The 13,276-nt window shown below is 43.5% G+C and overlaps 2 protein-coding genes across 2 annotated transcripts; both read left to right on the plus strand.

Annotated features, from left to right (window-relative positions):
* Positions 1 to 2,657: 2,657 nt before the first annotated feature.
* PAAG_12594 (hypothetical protein) lies at positions 2,658 to 3,090 on the plus strand (the record flags this gene model as incomplete). The annotated part of the gene is made up of 3 exons (XM_015848067.1): positions 2,658 to 2,721; positions 2,826 to 2,876; positions 2,954 to 3,090. The coding sequence occupies 3 exons, from the start codon at positions 2,658 to 2,660 to the stop codon at positions 3,088 to 3,090; spliced, it is 252 nt and encodes an 83-aa protein (XP_015702318.1).
* Positions 3,091 to 9,811: 6,721 nt separating this feature from the next.
* Positions 9,812 to 10,939, plus strand: PAAG_08585 (thiosulfate sulfurtransferase; the record flags this gene model as incomplete). The annotated part of the gene is made up of 2 exons (XM_015846556.1): positions 9,812 to 10,794; positions 10,849 to 10,939. The coding sequence occupies 2 exons, from the start codon at positions 9,812 to 9,814 to the stop codon at positions 10,937 to 10,939; spliced, it is 1,074 nt and encodes a 357-aa protein (XP_015701220.1).
* Between the last annotated feature and the right edge of the window lie 2,337 nt (positions 10,940 to 13,276).

The following is a 13,276-nucleotide window of genomic DNA, read 5'->3' on the forward strand; positions in this document are numbered from 1 at the left end:
TTCTTTACACCTCCTCTGACCATCAGACTCTTCTCATTAAAATTAGTCTTTCACAGAGTGCAAGACCTGACAGACTACCTCATTTTTTCTGTCTTGATATCATGAATGAGAAGATCTTTAATCAGACACTGAAGATCTATAAGTCAAAACTAAACAAACTATATGATATCTCAGAGTATCTCAATATAGATCAGCTGAATGCTTTGACTAAAGATATCACAGATGCACTAATAGCTTCTCTGAAAAGTTTCATCAAGAAGAGCATCAGACAAGACACAGATCAGTCATGATGAAATGAGAACTGTCAGAAAGCAGTGATAATACTATATCAGACACAGCATCTAGACTCTAGTTTTTTATGAGAAGCAAAAAGCAATGTAGTCAGAATCACTAGAAAAGTCAAGAGAGAATACTGATGAGACAAGATAGCAGAGACCTCAATGAAGAAAGATATCTTTAAGATGATTAAATGAGCTCATTCAACTGGCTTCTTTCATTTCTTCTCTCTTGTAGATGAAGAGACTGAGCTAATACAGACAATTTCTAGAAAGAAAAGAGATCTTCTGCAACAGATGCTCTTACAGAAGACTGTAAGTAGAGAGAATATTTCAGTTAGCTGATTCAACTCATCATCTGTCAAATTATCATTTTCTGTTATCTCAGCACATGAGATACAAAGTTCTCTGCTGAACACAGATAATATCACTTCAGAAACTGATGAAGTGTCAACAGAGATGCTATAAAAGACATGATCACATATTAAGATATCAGTGAAAAGACTGTTCAGAGTCTGTTTTAAAGTTGACTGACACTCAATCTTCTTTCAAGATGTCACACTTATTGTACTGTCTAAGATTAACAGAGATTCAATACTTCTGCAATTCTACAGACTTATAGTTCTTCTCTCAATGTTGAAAAAGGAACTGAAACATCTGATAATCTGTAGACTGATCTGAACAGCTATACAAGAGAAGATTATTCATCTTCAGTATTTTGAAGCTCTTTCTAGACAGATTGCCTCAGACTTAGTAGCAGTGATGATTCATAATATAGAGAAAGCCTGAGCTCATAGAAAAGTAATTTCTCTTTTTACTCTGAATATCAAGAGTGCTTTTGATGCTGTACTTAGAGAATGAATACTGTGAAGATTGCAAGAACAAGACTGATCATCAAATTTAATTAAATGAGTGAAAAGCTTCATGACAGAACACACAGACAGAATTAGATTGAATGAACTTCTGAAAGAGCTCTTTAATATCTCAGCAGAGCTTTCACAAGGCTCATCAGTCTCACTTATTCTATTCATGCTGTATATTCAGCCTCTGTTCTTTCTAGAAACTATACAAAGAAGATGTGCATACTCAGACTACACAGATGATCTAGAACTGCTTAGTGCTGAAATCACTCTTGAAGAGAATATTATTACTCTTCAAAAGAATTTCAAGATGCTAAATGATTGAATCAGCAAAGAAGAGCTAACATTTGATTTTGTCAAAACTGAGATAGCACACTTCACACAGTGCAGAATTCTTTTAAACCTCTCAATTGATCTTAAAACAATATTTGACACTCACTCTATTACAGTAAATGCAGTGAAAAGCTTCATAATATATCTAGAAATCTAGCTAGATAGAAAATTGAGCTTCAAGAAACATATAAAGACTATGACAGCTAAGATATGATAGATGTCTAATGATATACAAGCACTAAGCAATACAGCAAGAGGTGTCTCAGTACAACTGCTTAGACAATTCATTCAAATCTGTGTGCTTTTTGTGCTCTGCTATGAAGCAGAGACCTGATGATCTGAAGTCACATAAATGAAAAAGAGAAAGAAAATCTTCAATTGAATGAATTGTCTAGTCAGAAAGCTAGATCTAGTTCTTAGAGATACTTTGCAAAAGACACTATCAGTCTACAAGATTACACTCATTTCAGCTCTACACTATGAGCTAGAAATCATGTCAATGAAAGAGACACTAGACAACTGATGTGCTGTATTTGTAGTAAAAATCAAAAAGCTTGACAAGAGACACTCACTAGTGAGACACTCTAATAAAGTAGCTATCATCAAGTTCTATATCATACATCTGTCTAGAGTGTCTAGTCATGCTGATGAGATAGAAGCACATGATTCTCTACTCATATTCTTTTGAATGAGATTTCTCAGAAAAGAAGATCTGCAGATTGAGTATGAGATAGACTGCACAAAGAAACAGACAGCACAAGACTTTAAAAGCTGACTACAATAATACAATCTTCTGAATCTGATGATCTTTACTGATGATTCATAGATAGAGCACTCTCAGTGTGTGACTGATGCAGAATGAGCTATATGCTGAAATAGTAAACATCATCTAATCTTTATAGAAAATCTGTTAATGAATAAAGCAGAGATCTTTGACACAGAGACAATGACAGCTCTGCAGAGTCTAAAGAAAGTTATCATCTCTTTTCAGATGAAGTTTATCAGCAATGTCTACATTTGTCTAGACAATTTGAAGATAACATGAGTTCTTGAATCTGTGTCAAACATCTCTAGTCAGCAGATCTTCATGCAGTTTCTGAAAGTCATAAAGATCTGACAGAGCAGGAATAGACTCTTATTGATCACTCAGAGCAGGATAATCATTAGATGAATCTCAGGCCATGCAGGCATGACTGATAGTGAAAAGACAGATTTTGAAGTCAAAGCAGCTACAGTGCAGACAGCAAGTGCAAGTATGATATCTTAATCTGACAGCATAGACACTCTAGCTTATATAAAGTGACACACTATGAAACAAATCACATAGATCTTTGAGAACTATTGAATCAAAAATCAGCTCAAATGCTCTATGAAGCTGAAGATCTCACTAAAGAAAGTCTTAACAGAGGTAAAACTTTCACACTTTATATTAGAAAAGCTTTATGTCATCTGATCAGATCATAAAGACTTTGCAGTCTATCACAGTTATCTTGAGCATGAAGATGCAGAGTGCTACTGTCAGTGTGATCATAGCAAAATCTCTGAACATTTCTACTATTACACTCTTGCAAGAAAAGCAGCAAAGTGACACTGATCTATCTATAATCTTCATAAGACATTGATAATCTCACATGAGACTCTAGAATTCAATTACTGATTAAGAGAAACAGTCTTCTATCAGAATATCTGTCCAATGTGCTGTCATGCATCTTCAGATCAGATTTCACAGATCATCTTCTTCTCTGTCTTGCTTTCATTCTTCTCATCATCTTCTTCTTCTTTCTTTTTTTTCTTCTTTTTCTTTTCTTTCTTGTCTTTCTCTATATCTGTCTTCTCTATCTCTCTCTCACAAATCTAAAACCTCTCAAAACCTCTGCTCTATGACAACTGATCCATGGGCTCTGCCAGTGCAGCAATACACAACCCTTTTGCCTCATTTGTAAGATAGCTACTAGATAGATAGTCACTTACAGGTGTAGCTCTACCCACTCTATAGTTTGACATGGACTCTACTAGATCACGTGCCCATAAGGCACATGGACTAACCTGGCGTTAAATAAAAACACACACACACACACACACACATATTCTCAAGGAACGTCACGATCGTTATACAAAAACATCTTAATCAATCCTGATCACATCCCTATAAGCTCTCTCCCATCCCCTCAGGCAGCAAGCCTGATGGCGTGCCGACGCAGCGCCGCCAGCGCGCCCAGCCCCCCAACACCACCGAACGCGTCCCGAGCCTTGACGCGCATCTGCTCCCCCATACGCCGTCCACCCAAGAGACCCCATCTCCTCACCCCAATCGCCCGCCGCACATGTGAACTGAATGACATGGAGTCTCCAAGCTCCCCTACACCAGCAGGCAGCTCAAAGAGCAGAAATGTCGCACCAATTCACCTCAACCTACGTGGCCCGATGGCTAGCGATCTCCTAGCCGCCCACGAGGCTGAGGCACAGAAATCCCATGCAGAAGCACTAGCGGCTGCAAATATGCTTGATCGGATTGAAGAAGACCTAGATGTCATGAAGGCAAAGGGCCTATCAAGGGCACTGGCCCTTGGAGCCGCTGTGAAGGCGTTAGTCAAGGACTGGTACAATGGAAGTCTAGAAACAGCTAAGCAGTCCACCACAATCAAGCCTGCTGGCTCCACTGGTGCAAATGATGCAAGAGCTCCTACCTACGCAAAGACAGCTGCAGACAGCACCAATGTAACAAAAACACCAGCAACCATACTGCAGAAACCCCTGCTTAGGAATAACCCCAGAGAAGGAAAAACACCACGAATCCTCGCGCGCCTGCCTCCAGATCATCTAGCTCGCAAAGCAAGCCCAATTGCTACTCTTAGAAAGCTGAAGGCGGAACTCCCAGGGCCTTTGGCAGCAGCCATCACAGCAGTTCAAGCCATCCCCACAGGCATTGCCATCATTCCTAGAAGCTTGCAAGACATGGAGGCCCTGCTAGCCCAAAAGAATGTTTTAGCAGCCACCCTCACCAATACTCAGATAGAGAAGGAAGAACATTGGATCACCTGCCTGATTCCTGGGCTGCCCATGGAGATTAGTGACTATGGTGGTGGAACTCTGCGTCTCTCAGCAGAATCCATGACAGAAGAATTCACACTCCAAACCAGAATCAAGCCTGTCCAGAGTCGCTGGGCAAAAATACACCCTGGAAACCCAACAGCCACTCTTATATTACACTTTTCGCAAGAGACAGCAGTAAACCTGCCATCAAAAGTGGAACTATATGGATATCAAAGACCAGTGATCAGAAAGGCACCTAAGGTCAAAATACAACAATGCAGCAAATGCTGGGGATTTCATCAAGAGAGATACTGCCTCCGCGTCCCTCGCTGCAAAAAATGCAGTTCTAAGAATCATGTGAAAGGAAATCCATCCTGTCATAAGGAGAATGAAGCATGTGGATGCCCCAATCGCTGCACTAACTGTCTTGGACCACATGCCGCGGATGATCCATCCTGCCCTGCCAGACCAGGGATAAAGAATGGGACTGTTCAAAGGCACTCAAGAAACCAGCTGAGGGATATCCGCAATGCACAGAGTAAGGCATACTTGTCCAAGGCAAGTAACAGCAAATGCGGTGGTCGAGGGCCATCAGCAGACCTGAGGTTGAATGATTCTACTGAGCATAGATCTAACCTCACACCGACATCAAACACAGCACCAAGCACAGCATTGAGCACAGCATCAGGCACAGCATTAGGCATGGCGCCCAACCCAACATCTAATGCAACACCCAACACGTCATCTCACGCAACAACACCCTCCTTTCAGCTACTCAATGAAGAAGAACTCTAGATCTCCGCAATTCCTGCAGATTATGCAAGTCAACGTAGGAAAAGGGGGCCCAGCACACGAGACGGCCCTCAATCTAGCGTTTGAAAGAAAGACTGACATCCTTCTCATACAGGAACCCTGGATTCACAGGAACTTAAGCCAACGCATCTCCAAAAAGCATCCAGCATTCAACTGCTTTGCCCCAATTGAAAAGTGGGACAGGAAGCCACGGGTCCTCACCTATGTGCGTAAACACCCACAAATCCATGCTCATGCAGTCCCAGGCCCCTGGGCAGAAAACCGGGACATCCACATGCTGCACATACAGGCCTGGGGTCTACAGCTTCAGACAGTCAACATATACAATGCACCCCCAGGCGCAGAGGATCCTGGACAAGGTGTGGGCTGTCTTCTCTCCTGGTCTGTCCCAGCACTCCCGTTGCTCCTTGCTGGCGACCTCAATATCAAGCACCCCGTGTGGCAACCAGGAGTGCCTCCAAGCATGTGGGCGGAACCATTCCTGCAATGGACCATGAATTTCAACTTTACTCTCACCATGGACCCAGACACTCCCACACGTGGGCATAACATGATAGACCTGGCCTGGGCCACCCCGGAATTAGTTATCAAAGGAGTGGACACACAGGTGGACAGATCCCTTTACACTTCCTCTGACCACCAGACTCTTCTCACCAAAATCAGCCTTCCACAGGGCGCAAGGCCTGACAGGCCAACCCATTCTTTCCGTCTCGACACCATGAATGAGAAGGTCTTTAACCAGACGCTGGAGGCCTATAAGCCAAAACTAGACAAACTATGTGATTTCCCAGAGTACCCCAATACAGATCAGCTGGATGCCCTGGCTAAAGGTATCACAGATGCACTAATAGCTTCCCTGGAAAGTTCCACCAAGAAGAGCACCGGGCAAGGCACAGGTCAGCCATGGTGGAATGAGGACTGCCAGAAAGCAGTGACAACACTACATCGTGCACAGCACCTAGGTTCTAGTTTTTTACAAGAAGCAAAAAGCAACGTAGCCAGGACCACCAGGAAAGCCAAGAGAGAATACTGGCGAGGCAAGATAGCAGAGGCCTCAGTGGGGAAAGATATCTTTAAGATGATCAAATGGGCCCATTCAACTGGCTCCTTTCATTCCCCCCCTCTTGTAGATGAAGAGACTGGGCGAACGCGAACAACCCCTAGAGAGAAAAGAGACCTTCTGCAACGGGTGCTCTTACAGAAGGCTGCAAGCAGAGAGGATATCCCAATCAGCTGGTCCAACCCACCATCTGTCAAATTACCTTTTCCTGTTGCCTCAGCACATGAGATACAAAGTTCTCTGCTGAACACGGGTAATACCACTCCAGGAACTGATGGAGTGCCAACAGAGGTGCTACGAAAGGCATGGCCACATATTAAGGTATCAGTGGAAAGGCTGTTCAGAGCCTGCCTTAGGGTTGGCTGGCACCCAACCTCCTTTCGAGATGCCACACTGGTTGTGCTGCCTAAGGTCAACAGAGATCCAACACTCCCGCGATCCTACAGGCTTATAGCCCTTCTCTCAACGTTGGGGAAGGGACTGGAACGCCTGGTAGCCCGTAGGCTGGCCTGGACAGCTATACAAGAGAAGATTGTCCACCCCCAGCATTTTGGAGCCCTCCCTGGGCGGGCTGCCTCAGACCTAGTGGCAGCGATGGTTCATGATATAGAGGAAGCCTGGGCCCATGGAAAAGTAGTCTCTCTTCTTACTCTGGACATCAAGGGTGCTTTTGATGCTGTACTCAGAGGAAGGATGCTGCGGAGATTGCAAGAACAAGGCTGGCCACCAAATTTAATTAGATGGGTGGAAAGCTTCATGACAGGACGCACAGGCAGGATCAGATTGGATGGACTCCTGGGAGAGCTCTTTGATATCCCAGCAGGGCTTCCACAAGGCTCGCCAGTCTCACCTATTCTATTCATGCTGTTTATTCAGCCTCTGTTCTTTCTAGGAACTATACAAAGAAGACGTGCACGCTTAGGCTACGCAGATGATCTAGGACTGCTTAGTGCTGGAACCACTCTTGAAGGGAATGTTGTTACTCTCCAGGAGGATTTCAAGTTGCTAAATGATTGGGCCAGCAAAGAAGGGCTGACATTTGATTTTGCCAAAACTGAGATAGCACACTTCACACGGCGCAGAACCCTTTCAAACCCCTCAATTGACCTTGAAACAACATCTGGCACTCACTCTATTACAGCAAAGGCAGTGAAAAGCTCCATAAGATATCTAGGAATCTGGCTAGATAGAAAACTGAGCTTCAAGAAACACGTGGAGACCATGGCGGCTAAGGCACGACAGGTGTCTAATGGCATACGAGCACTAAGCAACACAGCAAGAGGCGCCCCAGTACAACTGCTTAGACAATCCATTCAGGCCTGTGTGCTCTCTGTGCTCTGCTATGGAGCAGAGGCCTGGTGGCCTGGAGCCACACGAATGGAGAAGGGAAAGGAAATCTCCAATCAAATGGATTGCCTAGTCAGAAAGCTAGATCTAGCCCTTAGAGATGCTTTGCGAGGGGCACTGCCAGTCTACAAGACCACACCCATTTCAGCTCTACACCGTGAGCTAGGAATCATGCCAATGAAAGAGACACTAGACAACCGGCGTGCTGTATTTGCAGTAAGAATCAAAAAGCTTGACAAGAGGCACCCACTAGTGAGACGCTCTAATAAAGTAGCTACCACCAAACCCTATACCACACGTCTGTCTAGAGCGTCCAGTCATGCTGGTGGGATAGAAGCATATGACCCTCTACTCACACCCCCTTGGATGAGATTTCCCAGGAAAGAAGATCTGCAGATTGGGTATGAGGCAGGCCGCACAAAGGAACAGGCAGCACAAGACTTTAAGAGCTGGCTACAACAACGCAATCCCCTGGATCTGGTGGTCTTTACCGATGGTTCACAGATAGAGCACCCTCAGCGTGCGACTGGTGCAGGATGGGCTATATGCTGGGGTAGCAAACACCGTCTAATCTCCACAGGAAACCTGCCAATGGATAAAGCAGAGGTCTTTGACGCAGAGGCAATGGCAGCCCTGCAGGGCCTAAAGGAAGCCACCACCTTGCCTCAGGCGAAGTTTGCCAGCAACGTCTACATTTGCCTAGACAATTTGGAGGTAGCACGAGCCCTTGGATCCGTGCCAAACACCTCTAGCCAGCAGGTCTTCGCGCAGTTTCTGAAAGCCATAAAGGCCTGGCAGAGCAGGGATAGGCTCCCATTGGCCACCCAGAGCAGGGTGGTCATTAGATGGGTCCCAGGCCACGCAGGCGTGGCTGGTAATGAAAAGGCAGATCTTGAAGCCAAAGCAGCCGCAGCGCAGGCAGCAAGTGCAAGCATGGTACCTCAACCTGACAGCATAGGCACTCTAGCTTATATAAAGCGACACACTATGGAACAAACCACACGGGCCTTTGAGAACTACTGGGCCAAAAATCAGCCCAAACGCTATATGGAGCTGGAGATCCCACTAAAGAGAGCCTCAACAGAGGTAAAACTTTCACGCTTCACATTAGGAAAGCTCTATGCCGCCCGATCAGGTCATGGAGACTTTGCAGCCTACCACAGCCACCTTAAGCATGAAGATGCAGAGTGCTACTGCCGGTGCGGACATAGCAAAACTCCAGAACATTTCTACTATTGCACTCTTGCAAGAAAAGCAGCAAAGCGGCGCCGGCCTATCTACAATCTCCGCGAGACACTGGCAACCTCGTGTGGGGGCCCTAGAATTCAATAACTGGCTAAGAGAAAACAGCCTTCTATCAGAATATCTGTCCCAATGCGGCCATCGCGCACCTCCAGAATCAGATCCCACAGACCTTCTCTCCTCTGTCTGGCCCCGGTCTTCCTCACCACCTCCTCCTCCTTCCTCTCTTTCCTCTCCTTTCTTTCCTTCCTTGCCTTCCTTCCTATCCGCCTCCCCTACCTCCCTCCCACAAACCTAAAACCTCTCAAAACCTCTGCTCTATGGCAACCGACCCATGGGCTCTGCCGGTGCAGCAATACGCAACCCATTTTTGCCTCATTTGTAAGATAGCTACTAGATAGGTAGTCGCCTACGGGCGTAGCTCTACCCGCCCTATAGTTCGACGCGGACTCTACTAGATCACGTGCCCTTAAGGCACGTGGACTAACCGGGCGTTAAATAAAAACACACACACACACACACACACACACACACACACACACACACACACCAGCGGAATAAACTAACCCGCACTAGTTAACTAGTTACTGCTGGTAATTAGAGACATTACTTCTCTCGCAGTCAAGGTAAGTTAGATATACTTGGAAATAGTTTTTACTGCAACATTAAACCATCCAGTTATCCTGCAAGAGACGTTCCAAAGTCAATAAATATCGCTTTTACTCGCAGCACTCTAGAAACGTCCGAATCCCCTTTTAAACCAAAAAGAAGCTCTCTATTCCTCTATCTATGTAAGAGCTCAAAACACTCTCAGCTAACCTTGGAAGAGCCCTCTTTTTCCACCAGACATGGCTCTTGCGGTTCTACGTTACTCTGGTCCCTCTGGCTTCTCATCAAGGATTACCCTCGCCAGGTCTGCCATTACCACTTCCCTTTGTTTTTCACATAACCGTTCAATTTCCCTTACCTCCTATCTGGTCACCCCGAAGGAGCTTAATGATGCCCTGAAAAAAAATGTGAGAACTAAAATCTCCACCTCGCCGCGAGTAATCCCACTCTGTGCTACCTGGTTTATGCCAAACGATCCCACAAAGCGAACGGGCATTGAGGCTTTCAAAAAATGTCGCATCCCACAGGCTCGATTCTTTGACCTTGACGAGGTGAAGGACCATGATTCTCCATATCCACATATGCTGCCTACTAGGGAGGGCTTCAGGGAAGCTATGCAGTCTCTGGGCATCCGCAGAGATGATGAGCTTGTGGTTTACGACTCAGAGGAGCTTGGGCTCTTCAGTGCACCGCGAGTGGGCTGGACTTTGAGGGTTTTCGGTCACAACAACGTCCATGTGCTCAACAATTTCAAGGTATGGGTTCAGGAAGGTTATCCAACGGAGTCTGGACATGTCGGTCCCGAGGAGAGATCCAACTACGAAGTGGGCGATTTCGCTCCGGAAATGGTTGCGCACTTCGCGGAGATGAAGGAGATTGCCCAGGCTTATGGCAAGGAGGGTTCAGATGGTATTCAAATTCTTGACGCGAGACCTGAGGGCAGATTCACAGGCAGAGACAAAGAGCCTCGTCCGGGGCTTCCCTCAGGCCATATGCCTGGTTCTACGAATCTACCGTTCTCCGAGCTGCTTGACCCCGTTACCAAAACATTGCTTCCCGCACCAGAGCTGCGAAAGATATTTGAAGTCAAGGGAATTAGTCTGAAGGAACCAACCATCAGCTGTTGTGGAACTGGGGTGACCTCTGCTATCATCGACCTTGCGTTGAAAGAAGCGGACGAGGCGTCACCGGGAGATAGACGGATATACGATGGAAGCTGGACGTAAGTACACATACGTACATTTTACGTTACGAACATCTATTTTAACTTTTCCAGATGCTGGGACTTGGGACTTCAAGCTAATGTTTATTGCAGAGAATGGGCTCTAAGAGTGAAAGAGAATAGTGGGTTAATTCAAAAGGGATAGATTTCTCCCTCTCAACACAATAATATAATATGTGAAGATGGATGAATCATACCTATAATGAGCAATAGAAATAATTTATTATAATGTTATATTTACTTTTTATAAGTGTTCTTTATTGAAATTTCTTAATTTTTAGCTTTTTGTTCTATATGTTAGGATCGGCGCGCCGGCGCCAAGATTAGGTTTATCTTAATCACGTGATACCATCACGTAACCCTACCACATACGTGACCTGGTGGATTGTTTATAATCAGGGCAGTGTGATGCTGAGACTCTTTATACTAGCTCCTTGCCCTCACACTGCTTATCACACTGCTTACTAAAGCACTTACCTCTTTAAGAAGAACTGATATTAACCCTGTTGCATTGTAAAACTCTACAGAGCTAGCTACAACTAATAAATTGTGAAATGATTAAATCTTGTCAGGTCTATTCATCTTCTTATGTAATTCACATCATATATAACTTCTGTGTAGCTAGTGATCACTACATAATCAATCAAGTAATCTATTCTTCACAGGTTATAAGATCTGTTTTGTGTAAAAACAACTATCAATTTAGGGAATTTTTGTCAAATATAGTGTATATTAATCACTACTCACTTCATTCAATATAATATTATCTTATTTTATGTCAATTGATTGATTTGATGCACTTTTATATTATTATTTTTTTTTTCTGTGTTCAATCTGTTTGCTTAGTAAGTGAAAGAAAAATCTGTAACTTGCTAATTTTTCAGTGATTGATCATACAAGAATATGTCAATCTGCTCAATCAAGCTTATAGACAAGAATCTCACTGAATAAGATTACTTCATTATAAAGAAAATTAATATGACATGATGGAATATATGATGACTCACTTGCAGTCATAATTGAGTCAATTCAGTCAATCTAACTGATCTGAAAATGACCAGGAGGTACTGAGCTCACTGACCCCCTCAGAGGTGTTCAAGAGTTCCAGGATTAGACTCTCTGAAACATCTGATTGGGAAGCTAGGCTGATTACAGTCTCTATCATGATGAGACTGGTTCACCTACATCATGTCAAATATACTGATTCAACTTCTTCAGAAGATAGAATGAAGATGTCTGCAGTGATTTCTAATTCACTGCCAGCAACTGACTCTGAAGAATTGAAACTGAGGAGATTGAATCTTGAATGTCAATAGATTGATTTAGAACTTCAAAAAGAGAGATACAAAGAAATTACAGGTTCAACTTCAATTGAAAGGACTTCATGCTCAGAATGACAGAGTCACAATGACTACATATTCACTGACAGGTCAACTATTGACATGGGATCTGAACTTGAGGTTCTGAATACAATATAATCTCTATGATCTGGATAGTTGCGTCAGCAAGGCGATCAGCTAGTTCAAACAAGATACTAAGTATGCTATCAAGCTGAATGCTTTAATCAAATCTTCAAATTACCTCTCCTGGCATGTAAATAAGAAGACCAAGCTAATTAACACTCAATGCTGAGTTATATTGAAGGACAAGCAAGTTAAAAGTCCTGATGAAGACCCTGAATGAGCTTCTTTTTAGGAGGTTAAAAATCACTGACTTTACATATTCATTTTGAACACATTGGCAGCCTGCAGTAGGCCCTGTTTTAATAAGTATGATGAAGGCAGAATCACTTATTCTCTTTGATACACAGTTGAGGAGAAGTTCTTTATTCCAAGAATGCAGCTCTGCAGAGAAGCAGTCCTGGCATTTACATCAATAAGTGGTGTCTAAGTCACTGATATACATACATTTTTTGATAAGTTCAATGATATTATTATGAAATTGAAAATACTTGATATTTTACTGTCAAATGACATGGTATTTCATGTGTTCTATTCTATACTTCTCAATATATAGTGAAACTATGTACAAAAGAAAATTGAGAAGGTACAAGAGTTCAAATCAAAGTTTGTCATGTTGAATATTCATTCAATCATGAAGGAAATACACTCTTGATTGAACCTTCTCAAAGAGATCAAGAAGGCTGCTCAGATGACTAATTCTTCAGTCAACATGACTCAGACTGAAAACACAACTGCAGATTCTAATAATAGTAGCAACATCTAAAATAATTTGACCTGTGAAGACTGACCCAGAGGACATGAAGACTATTGAATGAGTAGATATTCAAATTTTGACCTCTCAATCTGCCTGGAACACAAGCATTGTCATGGTAGGCTCTGCTGAGCAGCCAATTCAGATAGTATTTCTGAAGAATGAAGAATCATCAACACAGCAAGAATAGAGAAATATAATAATAAGAAGAGTAGTGAAGACAAAAAGATCTCATCAACTGCAAATGACAGCTCTAAGACATTTCAAA

This window comes from Paracoccidioides lutzii, assembly GCF_000150705.2.
Source record: "Paracoccidioides lutzii Pb01 unplaced genomic scaffold supercont2.39, whole genome shotgun sequence".
Lineage (NCBI taxonomy): Eukaryota > Fungi > Ascomycota > Eurotiomycetes > Onygenales > Ajellomycetaceae > Paracoccidioides > Paracoccidioides lutzii.